At 37.8% G+C, this 16,462-nt stretch overlaps 1 protein-coding gene across 4 annotated transcripts in view; it reads left to right on the top strand.

Annotated features, from left to right (window-relative positions):
* The window catches only part of CDH8 (cadherin 8), a 156,147-nt gene that overhangs the window by 82,624 nt on the left and 57,061 nt on the right, over positions 1 to 16,462 (top strand). For all 4 annotated transcript variants that reach the window (XM_064386818.1, XM_064386817.1, XM_064386820.1 and 1 more), the window contains 3 exons: positions 5,381 to 5,548; positions 9,281 to 9,468; positions 12,164 to 12,417. In XM_064386818.1, coding sequence (XP_064242888.1) covers positions 5,381 to 5,548; positions 9,281 to 9,468; positions 12,164 to 12,417 — 610 coding nt within the window. The remainder of the gene's footprint in view (positions 1 to 5,380; positions 5,549 to 9,280; positions 9,469 to 12,163; positions 12,418 to 16,462) is intronic.

Genomic DNA, 16,462 nt, shown 5'->3' with positions numbered 1-16,462 from the left:
TGGCACAGAAATAGAAAATGTAATATAGCATTTGATTCTTTAGCTAGTCATTATTTTTGCTGAGTTTAATGTCTTTGATTTGAAATATATCTAGATCTGAATGTAGTTCACACAACTCCTGTAATTAGTAACTTTTATAGAAAGTTAGGCAGCCTTGCTAGTGATTGCAGAGATGTTTCCTGTCTTGCTTAGAAACAAAGCAAGAAATTAGAAGACTTGATGATAAGTCTTATTAAGGAGATTATGATAAATGTAAATAAAATTAAAAATAATGCATCAGTGTTCTTGTATCACATAATCAAACAACATTTTTTTAAACTTTGAGTAAAGGTGGTTATGATCTACTAATTTTAAAAAAATTGTGGCACAGGTTTTCTACAGATCTACAAGTAAACCTTTTTTATGGACTGCTAAAACATCACTGAGGTCACTGTTCTTCACAGGAATACAAAGAATGCCACTCATGGCTCTGAAGAAATTGCAGGATTGATTTTCAGGAGTTTGGGTCCTAAATGACTGTTATATTTAATAAGAATCTCCACCAAGATTCTAGCACGGGAAGAAGATCAAAGCAATTACTTAGCTCTTGCAAAATGAAGTAGGGAAAGTTCCAAAGTATCAAAGTATTCAAGCTGAAATACCAGGAAGTCTTCCACAAAGCATGTGTGAGATGAATGGGATGCTTGAGAAAGGGTTTTTCAGGGCCAGGTTCCAATTTTGCATAGTGCTTGCTTGGTTTTGTTCCATGTGCTCAATTATTATTATGTGTAGTTTTATAGCATTATCATAAAGAGATCTTAAAAAAAAAAAAAACAGAGACAAAATTGAAAGCCAGGTCCTTCTTACTGTTGCTTTTTTTGCTTCTTTCTTTTCATGAGCTGCAGCCTCTGCCACTTTGCCTCCTTTCTCCTGGACTTTTTCAGTGACACAGTGGATATTCTGCCAAATGGGTTTTTGAATGTAGTCCCCAGGGGTGCATTTTAACTGATTCAAGTTGTGAGGCAGATTGTGCAAATTGCTCAGTGTGTGCAGTCAGGACCACTGCAAAAGTAAATCCCCTTCTGCAGCTGCTGTATTTGCAGTGGGACTGTTCAGGAAAAGCAAATCAGCCAAAAAAAAAAAAAAAAGGCACTTCAATATTTGGAGGTTTCATCCTTGGAAGGAATAGTTTGCTTCTTGACTTCTTTACCTTCCAAGCTGTTTCCTGATCTTCCCAGCCTGAGGGAGAGGATCTGTAGGGAAATTCTGGGGTTGCATGTTCGGTGGTTGTACCATGTCTGTAAATGTTTTCATGGCAGCAGGGTTTGGGAATTATTTCAGGCTACAAGGAGACAAAGCCTTGACTTGGACATTATGGAGGGAAGGAACCTCGAGTGAGAATGCAGTGAGTGCCATTGGCCCCAAAAAGGATCAGATTTTCCCTTCCCATTCTTGGCAGATGGTTGACTGACACATTCTTAAAAACTTGCAGGAATGGGAACGCTGCAAGTTCTACAGGCAGCCTCTGTGGGTACTCCCCTAATGTTCCACTGAAATCTCTCTTGGGGTAGCTGAAACCCATTTTGGAGTTATATTTTAGGTCCATTATTTATTCTCTTATCCCCAGTGGAAAAGGAGAGTAGTTCCCAGTAATTTTTACATATTTGGCTGTAAAAGTTCTCCTTATACTTCCCTGACTATATAAATCAATATTTTTCAAAACTGGACCCACTGTTCCAGCTACAGCCTTACCTGTGTGAGTGCACTGGAAAGATTATTCCACTTCTTGCACATAACATACTAACTAATATACCAGGAAACGCTTGAGCACTTTTATCAGCAAGTTGCTGTTGTCTCACATTCAGCTCATTTTGACTCCACATTCTCTTCTGTCTTGTGAGTCATCTGCTCTATTGTAATTGGGAAGTTAATTGTTTCCCTCACACAAAATGCTTTTTGCTTGCCAAATTGAGTTGCATCCTGCTATTTTAGACTCTCCAAATTGTGAAAATTGTTTTGAACGCTAATCCTGTTCTTCCTGTACTTGCAATGGCTCCCAACTTTGTGTCATCTGAAAGGCTTGATAAGTTCTCCCTGCCTTCTGGCTTTCAGGAAATATTGAATGATTCTAGAAGCAGAACAAACCCCATGAAACACGTCATCCATCTCTCCACTTGACAGTAAGGCATTGATAACTGTTCTGAATACAATCTTTCAGCAGGCATCTACCTGCCTTACATTAGTTTATGGTAATTCTCTTGCTTTTGAACTACTCCTGTTTGGCACATCTCCTTCTCATCCATCACCGCATGCTGAAAGTGATTATGATTTTATTCTCCATTTGTTTCTGGGTTGAACTGAAGCAGAGCAGGTTGAATGCTCAGTGAGTTAATGTTCTGTGTGCTGGGTGTGTGTTGGTATTTGGTGAGCCTGGATTGTGTTCTAAAAATAAACAGATGGTTCCAGTGCTTCCTGCAAGCCTGGCCTGAGGACTGGTGAATAAAGCAAAAGAACAAATAAACATCCTTGAGATTCTCCATGCAGAACTCTCCTAGCCTGTATTTTTCTTCATCATGATAGATGAGGATGGAGCTTTTGGGTGTTTATAAATTTGCCTCCTAAGAGGTATCAACACTTGCCTCTTGCTGACCACATTTCTACAGATTCTGAATGTAGTGGCAACAATCAGCCTGTGTAATTTGGATAGATTTGGTTCTTAAAAATCTGCAGTTCCTCTTATAGTAATTTAAATAGTAAACTTCTTTTTAGCCTTTTATTGCATTTGAAATGGAAACTTGACTTTGACTCAGCTTCTGGCAGGTGGTTTATGGTCTCTGACAGTGGATATGTATAAAACTGTTGAAACAACAGCTTATGTTAGTACCTTTATACAGAAAAAAAGAACCCCAACATTTTTATGTCTTAAAAGCCAAAATTTATATTTCTATTTTGGCACTTCTGAAGGTATTCAATCTGCTTGATATATTTCAAACCATAGGCAGGGGCTAAACTGTTCAATACATCAAGAGACAAATTAAAATACCTGTCTGGGAAAAACCATCAATTTAGTGAAATAATTGACTTTTCTCAGTGGAAACTGCAGAGTACAAAATATGGCATCTCATACAACTCATCTGTAGGCTAGAGCTAACTATGTAAATTAGGTTAAAAAACCCAAACAAACATAGAAACTCTGCCTAAAAAAATAATGGAGATAAAGTACAGTACACTTAATGTAAGCCCTATTGAAATAAGGTTCATTGATATTTGGATCTGCTGTATTAGCGAAAAAAATGAATGTGAACCAAATTCTGATAGCCAACTTTGCATTAGAATGCATTTTATGAGTCATTTCACTTATAACAATAGACTTATTTGCAGAATGCATCATTATTATTCGTCAGTAGTAACCCAGTCAGTCCAAACCAGCCACAACTGTCAGATGCTTTTAGAATTAAGCATCATTTACTTTCCTTATCCAGGCTGCCATGGAGGAAATGACCCTACTCTTTCACTGACTGTATTTTGCACCTATCAAATCTGATAAATGGGGTTTATTGTTCCCCTGTTTTCACTCAGAAAACTTAACACAAGCATTTTCTTCAGTGTGTGGCAGAATAATGTGGGCTCCCTCCTGAGGCACTTTTACCTGCTGGGCCATTGGCCTTGAAGCTCCAAACCCTCTAACTGTGGGTTTTTATTACCTGCGCTGGAATAAAAACTCACTAATTGAGAGTTTTCCTGTCCCTCTCTCATGTTCCTGTGCCACCTGCTGCAGGTGACCCTTCCTTGGCAGAGGGGCTGGACCTGCTGATCTCCAGAGGTCCCTTCCAAACCCAGCCCTCCTGTGGCTCTGAGTTCCTTGGGAATAAAAGATTTCTCTGCCTTGGCTGCTGCAGACATTTCATTTTCCTGCAGAATTATAAAATATGTGAGGCAACAACCAAAAATATTGCATGGAAAAAAACTTACAAGAGTGTAGGTTCCAAGCCTGCTCTCATGTTATATTTGGTGGTTTATGGAGGAAGTGTATTGCTTTATTATAAATGCCTTACACCCCCTTGCTCTTAGCGTGGTCCTCAGCCATGAAAAGAAGGTCTGATCAGATTCTTAGCATTAGATTGTTACAAATAAAGGGATATTCCATAAATGTTAGCATTTTCTTTATAATTTGTAAATTTTAGAATTTACTAAAAGACATCTCTGCAAAAAGACAATTTCTTTATTCTATATGAATAGGTGATCTCAGCATTTCAGCCAGAGTGTCATTTCTAAAATCTTGGCTGGTACAGCCTGTGCCAGACAAAAGAGTAAGAGATGGATGAAGTCTCCACAGCTATTCCAATGCCAACAAAGAAAACAAAACTAAAAGATTTGTTGTGTTACTGTCAGTGTCTGCAAGAAAACACTATTTTAAAATGGAATTTTAAAAAATGGATTAAAAAAGCGCCATATTACAATTAAACATTTGGAATTGTTTTCCTAGGTTTAGTTGGGCTTCTTTAGTCTCTTATGATCTTATGATTATGGTGGACTTTACTAAACTGCAATGAGCACTATTTAAATTTATCTTTAAACATTTAGTATTACACTTTCAATACATATTGTGAATGTATTAACATATTACAGGTGGAAAGATTTTGGAAAAAAAATAATTATTTCTTCTACTACATGTCCATGAAATGTATAGGAGTTTACAGTGGATCTGGCCCCAGAATTAGCTAAACTCTCCATTGTTGTTATTTCCTTCAGCCCACTGACATTTTATATTTTGGTGTACAGCAGATCATTGAACTTATCTAGGTGTAAAAGCTTCTAACCTGGTAAAATAGGCGATGGCAGCTTCCTGTTCCACAGGTGACCCCCTTGAGCAGTGAGTGGAGTCTGTCTTTCTCCTGTTCAAGTTTAGGCACTCAGTTTCAGACTTAAGAGTACAACTGTGGCCTGCAATATGCACAGGAGCAGATGAAATAATGGGTTTGGGTTTAAATTATTTTAAACAATATGAACAGATGTGTTTAACAGTGTTCACAAAGTCAGCTTTCTATGTGGTTGACTTCTGTTTGGGAATTCTGTGGGGAAAAGATGGATTTCTGTGGGAGGTAGGGCAGACACCAAGAAGTTTGTCAGGAATAAAATGAAAAAGAAATATGTATCACAGCTATGATTAATTCTTGGGTTTTGAACCACAGTTTCAGTGCACTTCTAATTAAATCAAGGTAAGTGGCCTCCAATACAATTTTTTCAAAATCTCAAATTATTTTTCATCCTTTGTATTATGAGGCAAGCTAACTGGACCTTTAACATTTTTTGTATACCAATATTTGCATATATCCATAAAAACAGCTGAAAATTGAATTTGTGTCTGTACCTGATTGTTTCCTCCCCCCCATTATTGTAGCTATAATTAAAACAGCTCTTCCCAACATGGACAGAGAAGCCAAAGAAGAATATTTTGTGGTCATCCAAGCAAAGGACATGGGAGGACATATGGGTGGACTCTCTGGAACCACAACAGTGACAATTACCCTCAGTGATGTGAATGACAATCCTCCCAAGTTTGCACAGAGTAAGTGCCATATGTGTGTGCTCCTATATGAGAAGCTATTATTGTTATTTTGGGTTTTTTTAATCAAGGTGGTTTTTTTTTTTTTAATCTTGATATTGCCTGGGTTTTTAATGTAATTTAAAAGATGTAGTTGTGACTAGAGAAAGGATAATTGTCCTCTGCCTGATTAAGAGCTTAGGAAGGAGGGAGTTATGTCCACAACAGTGTACAGATCTCTGCCTTCCTTGTTACCCCTTTTACATCCATCTAAAAGGGCCTGGACACTGCAGAAAATATATTTATTTCCTCTCAGTGCAGTTGTTTCTGTATGCTTTGTTGCTTGCATCTCATGCAGACAAGTGACACCACCAGTAAAAGACACATATAACAGATAAAAGGAATAAAAGCCTTGACTAATTAGGCAATACTGAAGAAAACAAAGAAGATAAGTCTGAATCTAGATAATTGTTGATCTTTAATTCAAAATCCATATTTTCTACTGTGGTTCCAATGGGTATCTTGCTGAGCTAGGTTAAAATGATTTGGCATCCTGCTGAGATTCTCTGCAAGCTTTGTAGTCTATTTCCAAGATGAAGACAAAAAAGAAAAAAAGAGGAAGAAAAGCATAATGGCTGGATTGATTTTATTTGGAGCGGGTGCAACCTAATACACTATTAGAAACATAGCATTTTATCCAGCTTGTTCTGGAAAATTAAAGTTAAATGGTTTTTGAGGCTGCATCTAGATTTTGCATCATTTTTGTTTTCCTAGAAGTATGTTTTTCTAACAAGGTGCTCAGGGACCCAGCATAAAGTTAATTTTTTTCCATCTATGGATGACTTCAACTCCACTTTTGCCTTGTTCTGAGACATAGAGTAAAATGGGTTTGTCCTACTGCTCAGCAAATGATAAATTTGCTTCTGTAGCCTGTAGAAAATGTACGTAGTGATGGAGAGAGAGAGAGAGAGAAATCTAATACAAAAGCTTACTTTCAAAATATATATTTTATTACCTCATCTTAGTGGTTTTTAACAGATAAGCACTCTGCACAATAAAAGGTTTTCTCTCATAAAGCAGGAAATGCATAGATTTTTTACTTTATGTCCTGTTGCATTGCCTTTCCCCGTGCTAGTGTTTTCCAACAATTTCCCTAACAATGCAATGTCTACAGCTGAACTCTATCACCAGCCTGCAGAGGGATGTCTCTTTTATACCTGCAGTGTCCTGTGCCTCCAACTCAGGAGCACAGACCTGCCTTTGCCAGCCTGCCTGGCTTTTATGTTGTACAGCACTGCCTCAGGAAGCCTTTGGCTGCCAGTATGGCAAAAGTGTGACCTGGAAATCAGCAGCACACTGGTCCAAACTGGGGGCAGCCCAGGAGCACAGCATGTGGGGCTGAAACTGCCCTTTCCCAGTGCTTTTGGGTACAGTGGCACGCTGACTGGGGGCACCAGCAAGGCTGAATCCTTATCCCTGGAATACATTTGCTCCTGGATGAGTTTTCCTGCAGCAATGAGGAAGGTGCTGCCTCTGAAGCTGTTACAGCCCTTGCAGGATTTGAGTTTCCCCTAGGAATAACCACTGACCATTATGCAAATTATGCAGGAAAAAATTGCTGCCTGTTTTATCACTGGGTGTTCTGTATTTATTGCTTTAATGATGAGCCACAGTAACATTAGAGCTGGGTGTTATTACAAATTCTGCCTTTTGAAAGGCAGCATCCTGAGCTGGCTGCCCAGCACCACAGATTAGCCACAACTCTGCCCTTGGACAAGAGCTGAGGCAATCTGGCTTTTTTTTTTTTTTTTTTTTAAACACTGTTGAAGCACAGTTTGCATTTGCCTGGAAAGGAAAATAAGAAAGGATCAAACTTACAATAAGCCCAACCAGAATGAAATCGAAATTCATAAGATGTAATACATGCTGCTTGCACAATAAATGGTAATGAGCTCAGGAAACAGGGTGTTATATCAGGTTATTGTTTCCAGGCAGGACAGAAATGTATATTTATGGTTTGATTTCAGAGCGTTAGCCTCCTGGGTTTTAGAAATGAAAAAGATGAACTTTCACTACTTCTGTGATCTCTCTGAAATAATTTTAGAGGCGTTTTATAAGTCACTGAAGTTTTTAACCTGGCAGTTTAGCAGAGAATTGTAATGAGGGGAACTGTGTGCTGCTGTGGAAACCCAGGGCTTTCAAAGATGCCCAGAGTGGATATTTTGGTCAGTGCAGCACTATGACACAATTCATAATTCTGGAGAGGAATTTGTGTAAAAGAGTAAGCTGCATCCTAATTTTTAATTTCTTCTTAATATTTTGTAAACTATTTTAATAAATCTGAGAGCAAAATTTCAACTTAACAATGCAATCAGCTGTGCCTGGAGATTTAAACCACAAAGTGTGGACAGCAGAGTAAATGATGAATGCATAATTTAATCTCCCAAGGCACTTCATTGCTTTGGCTGCTCATTGTTTTTGAGCCATTATGGATATTCTGAGCAATCTTGATGATCACCAAATTATCTCTAATAATTTAGCCTAGGAACATTAAAAACAAGTCACTTTGGGACTTCATTGTGTAGCTAATACATGTATTTGTGATTTCCTCAGTTTCTGTTCTATTTTCAACTGTTGCTACTGCAATCACCTACAGCAGGTGAAGCAACAACTCCGGAACATTGTTTTTGGAAAATTGTTACCTGCACTTAACAGATTATCTTAGAACAACAGGGAGGACAGAGAAGAACAAGGCAAGAATCCTGTGTCAAAACCTTTTTTAATAGTCTCTTCTATTATCCTTGAATTCTTTTTGCCTATTTTAACTCCTGAGCAGCATTTTGTTTGATTAGCTCATGTATTCTTAACTTCAAGAAGAGTCAATTATAAAGAGGTAGAAATAGAAGGACTCTAGAAGGAATTTTGGGTATAAAATGTTTATCTTCTGGGTTTTTAGAGTACTGTTAAGAGCAGGGAGATACAAAAGAAAATAGGTATTTTGTGTTTTGCCTTAAAAAATTTTCTGCCGAAAATAATATATCTAAATAGATGTTTAATGCTTTTTAGCTTAAAAGGTTTGAAGCAGGTGTGACAAAAAATAAAATGTTGACAATTTGAATAGAAATTTCAAACATATTTTAGAGTAACTCTGCAACAAATAGTAAACACAGTAATGATTGGTATGAAAAGTTATTGTTTCCAGTAAAGGAAAAAAAAATAAATTGGGAGTTTCTTTGAATGTTTCCTGATTAATTTCTTACCACAAAAGAGAGGTGGAAGGGTTTAAACAAACAAAATCAAATTACATTTTCAAAAGTAGTAAATATTTAAAGAAACGTAGAAAATATTTGAAGTTATGTAAGTATTTACACAAAAGATTTTTAAAGAATTAGACCAGTTTTTTTTGTGGAGTAAAAGCCAGAGTTTCTTGGCTGAATTGTAACTCCTTGTCAATAAGATATCTGTATAAAAAGGAAAGTTCTGCAGTGTTGAAAGGAGCTCAATATTTGTGTTTGCCAACACAAAACATCCCTGCAAGGCAGAAGCAGGAGACTGCTGGAATGGAAAGGATGCTCACCTACAGTGAAGTGAATATTCTTGTGTGAGGACCACACTGTGCTGCTTTCAGTCAATAACTTGTGTAAATGGGGCTTGGATCATCTCAAGAGTTGGCACTGGGGACATGTAAACATTGAAGGGCACACAGGGGACATCCGGAGGAGCTGTAATGTTTAGTCTTTTCCTCTTATTTGTAAGGTCTCTATCACTTCTCAGTAATGGAAGATGTTGCTCTTGGTGAACCAATAGGAAGGGTGAAAGCAAATGACCTGGATATTGGAGAAAATGCTAAATCATCCTATGATATTATTGAAGGAGATGGAATGGATGTGTTTGAGATCACTACGGATGCCCAAACTCAGGACGGCATTATTAGAGTGAGAAAGGTAAATCATATCTCTGTTAAAAACATAAATGTTTATTGTACACGCAACTGCCCAGCCAGACTCGGCTCTGTCAGAAGATGCTGGATTTCCAGGGATTCTTTCATCTGTGGATGAGGTGTCCAGCCAGTGGAGTGATGAAAAGGGGTCTACTGGCCATGTTCCTCTGGATTTTCATAGAGAAGATTGACCACTGGGGAGACATCCATGGGTGCTGGAAATGTTAATCTTATCCAGGCTCCCATGTGGTCACATGATGCAGGTTTTGCTTCCTTGGATCCAAAGGAGAAGAGTAGATTAAATTCCACTTTGGTGGTGGTTTAAACTTCTGTCAAGTCTTGTCTGAGTATTCATCAAACAACTTCTCTCAATTATTTGATTTCTTGTGTAGCTGTTCAGAGAAAAATAAATCACAGTGCATTAATTAAATTACCTGATAAGTGAGAGCTTAGTCTTTTACCTTTTTCTCATGTTTTACTGTCTTCACTCAATGAACAGGGATTTCAGTGAATTTTGTTAAGGAGATTGGTAGTTGCACATGAGAAGTGTCAAATTTGGGCCCTCAAGAAAACCATGTTGCCTTTTCAATGCTTTTACAGTCTTGAAGTGTGCAAGGTGAGGTATTTGCATGTACACAACAAAAACACCACCCAATTATCTACAGAAATATGAGGAGAGGCACATAAAAGAAAACTCCTCTAGTAAAGCCAGGGAAACATTAATTGCAGATTTAATTGTCACTATTTTCTGGGGAAGGACAAAAAGCTGTTCCTCATGTTGTGTTCTGAAAATAGGGAATTAATAGAATTTATAGCAGTGGCAGAGGGTTTTAACTGCATAGTACAGATTACTCTAAATGAATCCTTATTTATAAAAAACAAAAGTAAACAAAACCCAAACCATGATACTCCAGTGAGAAAAGGTGAATCCAATGAGCACAGGTAATTAATATTCCACTTGTACCTGTCATTAAAGAGGTCAGGCACACTGCCTGTCAAAACTTTGTGTTTTCTCTTTCTCAGTGAGTAGGTCAGCACTGTAGCTTTATAATAAACTGATGTATATTTATCTAAATTTACATTTGTTTTTCTAAAGAGAAAATTATGATATACATCCCAGCTCTCCTTACTGTTATTTATTGTATGCTGTGGCCTCTCCTGTAAGCTGAAGCAATTAGCCTTTTGCCCCAGTTCCCTTGGCTTTATTTCATAACTGAATCTCAACCATAATGTTGTTTCATATTTTCATTTTGACAGCAATAATAATTTTGGTTCTACTCCAGTAGATGATGTATGGAGGGTACTGCTCACCAACAGATTTTCTTCAGCATAAAATCATGGGCTTTAGACAATGCTGAGTAAATTTTCAATATGATATTCTGATTAGGCATGACTGAATGTATTGGGGTGCTGTCATTTCTGTAAAGCATATGAAAAGCAATTGAAAAAGTGCTACAGGAGCCATGATTGGCAAATTGTGAATATGCTGATTTATAAATCCCCATTCATAATTTCAAAAGGGTACTAATTTAAGAGCTGCAAAAGAAGCAAGATTTTCTTGTGTTTACTAGAATTTGTGAGAAAGAGCAAATCCCATTAGAGCTTGATTCATACCTGAAAAAAAACCACAGAATTTGGAGATATACATATTGAAGGCTTTGACAGACTTCCTGAAGATTCCTGTTTGTGCTCTTGCTGGTATTTGCATTACAGATTCAGAGTGTCTATGTCCTCTTCTTTTTATCCCTGAGACATTATAATGCAAATCTTAATATCTTTCCAATGCTTGGCAATTTGCATCTTTGAAATTTGAATCGTTGTGAGACACAAGAGAATTATGAAGTGAATATACTGATGTGCTTCAAGACACAAACTTGAATCTCCCATAATGAAAAAGTCTACCACTCAAAAGTGTCACAGATTTGGGGTTTATTTGGTATTTCAGTCCCTTAAATCCACTGAGTTTTCATCTTTTATGAGTTAATATAGGACTGTAAAATAGTAAAAACAGTGGTAACATGGCAGGCATATTGATAGAATAAAGTAATTTGTTTTGTGATTCTGTCTGCGGAAAAAAAAAAAGATAAAAGATACAGAAGTAGAAATTGCTACAGTTTTAAGAAATTCCTGAGAGATGTCTACCTAATTTACTCCTATAAACGGAAATACAGAGATACTTGCAGTGCAAGAATATTGAAGTACCTTCTCATATGATTAGCTCTACATTTTGCCTCTCCTGTCCAACAAAAAATAATTTCTAGTTCTTTGCATTTCTCACATTGTTCTGGAAGTAATAAAATATTTATTCTTTGTGGAACCAGTTGAATTTATTTTCTTATCTCCAGCCAGTAAAGCACTGATGAAGTGAATTATTGGTATGCAACTCGTGTCATCCCAAACAAATTTGTAGTATTTGTCTGATATGTAATTGTAATGGTATAATTCATGAGAGGGAATATTTCAGTAAATTTCTTGTGAAAAACAAGGAAACAGTGCTGTTTTCTCTGAAGCTGGTAAATACACAGATATCTTGATGTGCCTAGAAAATCTGGAGGTTGGGCTTCTGAGAGAGGGAAGTGACTGCATTAAAACTCATTCCATGTGCTTAAAAATGCACATAACTCCAATCCATCAGCATTACAACGACTTGCTCTCTGTGGCCATCAGTGAATGACATTTATCTTTGTCCTTCTCAACAGCCACTGGACTTTGAGACCAAAAAGTCCTACACCCTGAAGGTGGAGGCAGCCAACATTCACATCGACCCTCGCTTCCTCAGCGGGGGCCCCTTCAAGGACACAGCAACCGTGAAGATCGTGGTGGAGGATGCTGATGAGCCCCCAGTCTTCTCCTCACCCACTTACCTCCTGGAAGTGCATGAAAATGCTGCTCTCAACTCTGTGCTGGGGCAGGTGACAGCCCACGACCCTGACGTGTCTTCCAGCCCTATAAGGTAGGGCTGCTTTAAAGGGTTCTTTGGGAATGCTGCTGGCTGATCCCAAGTGTATTTCTCCACTCACTCTGTGGCTGTTTTCATGCTGTTCTGTTTCTGTGAAAATGCCTGGATAGGATTTAGTTTATGATGTTAGATTTATCAGTTCAGATCATTTTCAAAGTCCCCAAAATGCTCCTTGCCATAGGAGTAGTCTTACGAAACAGAGGAATGCAGTGAAAATAAGAAATGTGAGTGGTTCTTATGAGAAATGAGATTGGATGGGGTTGAATCATCAGAGTGTATCTCTGCAGTGAATTTAAATAATCCAGTAGTGTCTGCACTAACAATACTGAGTTTGTGCTGTGCAGTTGTAAGGTTGTCAAAACATATTTTGTATTCCTTTGTCTAAACCCATTCCTGGTTTAAAGATAGAAAGTCAGAGATGATTATGCCCATATGACTTCTGCATCTTCAGTTTATAATATTTTCCTCTTTTGATCTAATTTGAACAAAATCTTTTATTCCAGTTGGATCAGATCAGTGAGTTTTATCTAATTTGATGAGTACATGTTCCCCTCCCTCTTGGTAGTGATTCCATGGTGTGGTGAGTGCTCCAAAGCACATTCTGCTCTGTGTAGTACTGCCTGCTAAAAGCATTAGGAAAACCAACACCAAAACGTGGAATTCATAGCAAAAGTATGTGTGGAGACAGTCTATTTAATAGTAATCATCACTGTGCATTGCTGCCTCAGGGAATTTAAGCCAGGCAAGTAGTCAGCAGCGTCAGGAGGATGATGTTAGCTGTTATAATCCATCATTTTCTATCACTATAATTTTCTAATCATTGTCACTTCCATCAGGTTTGTTGCAGAGCTGGACTTTAAACCTTTATGCAGAGGTCCTGCATGATGCATATCATAGCATAGTATCTTCAGAATTAGAAATTCAGAATTGCCAACATGTTTGGATGCTTTGGGTCTTGTGTGTGAGGATGTTGGAGAGTATGTTTGAGTTTAACACAACTTCCTCCTGAGGGACAGCTCTGATCTCTGCTCCCTGGGCCAGGGACAGCACCCAGAGAATAGCTGGAGATCAGGGAAAGGTTCTGCTTCCCCAGAGGTGCTGGCACTGCCAGGGAATGGGCACAGCCCTGAGGCTGCCAGAGCTGCAGGAGCGTTTGGACAGTGCTGCCAGGGATGCACAGGGGGATTGCTGGGGGGTCTGTGCAGGGACAGGAGTCAGACTCAATTATGGGGTTTTTTGAAGGAGTTTTGAATGAGTTAGAGGTGGGACCTCTGAGTTTTCTAAATAAAGTGATTTATTTTTGTTATCTTCTAGATAGGCAGGAAGGGTGAGTTCAGCTTACATCTTCACCACATGGTTCAGAAGGTCACAAGACCTTTAGATACAAGACCTTTTAAGGAGTTATTGACCAGTAAAACACTGCCAACAAGGATATTTATGTTTTTGACCCAATCCTTAAATATTTCATCTTATGGACCCATGCTACAGTGTAGGCTTTCTAAGCCAGTCATGCTATAATACACAAACCTACAGTACTGCATTCTAAACTCCTTGTTTACCTTTGTAGCTACTTTTATTTTTTCTGTATCTTAAAGTCTAAAACTCTAAACTTTACTTAGCTTAACATGTCTCTGGTCTAAACTATAAATCCACATTCTCGCTTCTGTCACCTAAGTTTGGAAGCCTTTTCCAAGGTCTCAGATCAAATCCTGTATTTAATTCTAAGCTTTGGTTTACAGGTCCAAAGTTCTGAGAATTCCCTGCATTTCAGATGCCAACACTCAATAATCCTTGTGGGTCCCTTCCTACTGAGGACATCCTCTATGACTCTCATTTCTAAATCAGGCTTTCAAAAGCAGATAAACACAGGATCAGCTGTTTCATAAAATCATCATAGATTCCTAAACAAAAATACCATAGAACAGCAGGGTTCAATCTGTCACAGTTGAAGCAGTGGCTCCATCCCTTATTTTTTTGCTGCTGCCCACTGTGAAAAAGACAAAAAAAATCTGTGAGGAATGTGAGACCAGCCATGGTGACAGCAAGTCTCTTCCCTGTGTTCCAGCTCCACAGTGATCTCTCTCTCAATGGAAGCTCAGCTCCTTCCCTCTGCCCTGCTCTGCTTTGCTCTTGCCTTGCTCCTGGCTCCTCTCCCTCTGCCCCATCCCCTCTGTTCCTCACCCCAGCCTGAGCCTCCAGCCCTGCTTCACTCTTACCTTGGCTGCTTTTCCACTCTTGTTCTGCTTCCTGGAATTTTTTTCTCACCTGCCTCAAACTCTTAATAATTCAGACCTGTTACAAACCTATCTGTGTTCTAAAACTTAGCCTTTTTATTCTGTCCAAGCCCAAAACATGGATCTGAGTAAAAGACTTATCTACTTTCTACTTTTTCATCATTTTATAAATCAAGAGACCTTCAAACTTCTAAAAAGAAAAATACTTTGTGTTTGGAAACTGAATTAGAATGTTATTGCTCATCAGGTCATATGAAAACACTTAGCATACATGAAACAGAACTGGCCAAAATTAATTACATTTTTTAAAAGGGTAATTTATTAGTATGATTTATATATTTTCTTTAAATAATAGATTCAGTACTTAAGATTTTATGTTTTCTAAAATATTGGCTTCATAACCAATTAAGAAATATACAGAGCCCAATTTTCTGTGCAACTTTTTTGCTCTTGCTTGCTTACCTGATTAATTTGGATTTATCTGGGGGAGTTCTAGAAAGCTCAAATTCTTCTTCTTTTTTTTTTTTCTTTTTTTTCTTTCTTTTTTTTTTTTTTTGCATTTTTTGCATTAAAAAAATATTTTAAGGACAGGAAAAATTTCAAGTTACTAATTCTGCTACTAAAAGAGGGAAAATAGTAGTTGGAGATAAGTAGGGAGCAGAAATACAATTCCTTTCTCTCCAGTTTGGAACAAACTAGAAAGCTGGCAGGTTCTAACAGAAACATATTCAAGCACTGGTTTTATTGGTTGGAATGTACATTTCAGGTGTTTCTTCTGTTACTGTATCATGTATATGATGCAGATTTTATGCATATTTTCTATGATACCAAAAATATCAAACTTTAGTTAAAAATCTGAAAAATTACAACAAGCTGTTCTAAAATGGATGGACTGCTTAATGTTAGTGTTGCCTGGCCTTTTTTAAATCCTTTTTTTTTTCCTTCAGAACAGAATTTTAGCAGGCAACAATGAATTGTACTTCAAGGAAATTACATTTTTTCAATAGATATCTGTTCTATCAATATTTAGCTTAGACAGAGCTACTGTGTACATTTGTTATAAAAACCCAGGCAGCACAAACAAAATATGAATCACCTTCTGTGCTCCCAATAGCAGTCTGCTTTGCATTAGTCTGATACACAAAGGCACCACACATTCAGAGGATTGCAGTGCCACAAATGAAATCAAACTTGGATATCTCTGAACATGGGAAGAGTCTGATAATTGAGTCAAAGGATAAAATGTTAAAGAATTTAGAAAAGTTGTTATCAAACACAGCCTGGAAAGAAGCTTGTGGTCTTAGGGGAAGATGTCCCTGCCCAAGGCAGAGTTTGGAACAAGATGATCTTTAGGATCCTTTCTAACCCAGACTATTCTTTCTTTCTTCTTTTTTTTTTTTTAAGGAAAAAAAAATTTATCCTAATTCCTAGCCAATTCACCAGTAGTTTGCTTTTAATGCTTGCTTAGAAAATATAAAGCATTGTCTGAACTTTCTCTCACTTGACCTAAAGGCACAAAGCCTCTCACAGGTTTACAAGCAGGTGTATAGATGGATTTTTGGGGCTGTCTTGTGCAGAGCCAGGTGTTGGAATTCAATTATCCTTGTGGGTTAGGATAGTCTGTGATTCTATGATATCTTTTTCTAATCCATCAGCTTTAAAATAAGCATCACAAGCTCTTTTTGGTCCTTAGTTGCATGCTGCTTAAGGGTTTCATATTTTTTAAGGCTGATGGTGAAAAGGCTTTACAGAGTTGGGTAATAATTGCAAATAATTGCAGTTTGTTGTGGTGCCCACTCCATGCT

This window comes from Passer domesticus, chromosome 12 (assembly GCF_036417665.1).
Source record: "Passer domesticus isolate bPasDom1 chromosome 12, bPasDom1.hap1, whole genome shotgun sequence".
In the NCBI taxonomy this organism is placed as follows: Eukaryota; Metazoa; Chordata; class Aves; order Passeriformes; family Passeridae; genus Passer; species Passer domesticus.
Note: the sequence above shows the minus strand (reverse complement) of the source record. Positions and strands in the feature narration are given on the sequence as shown.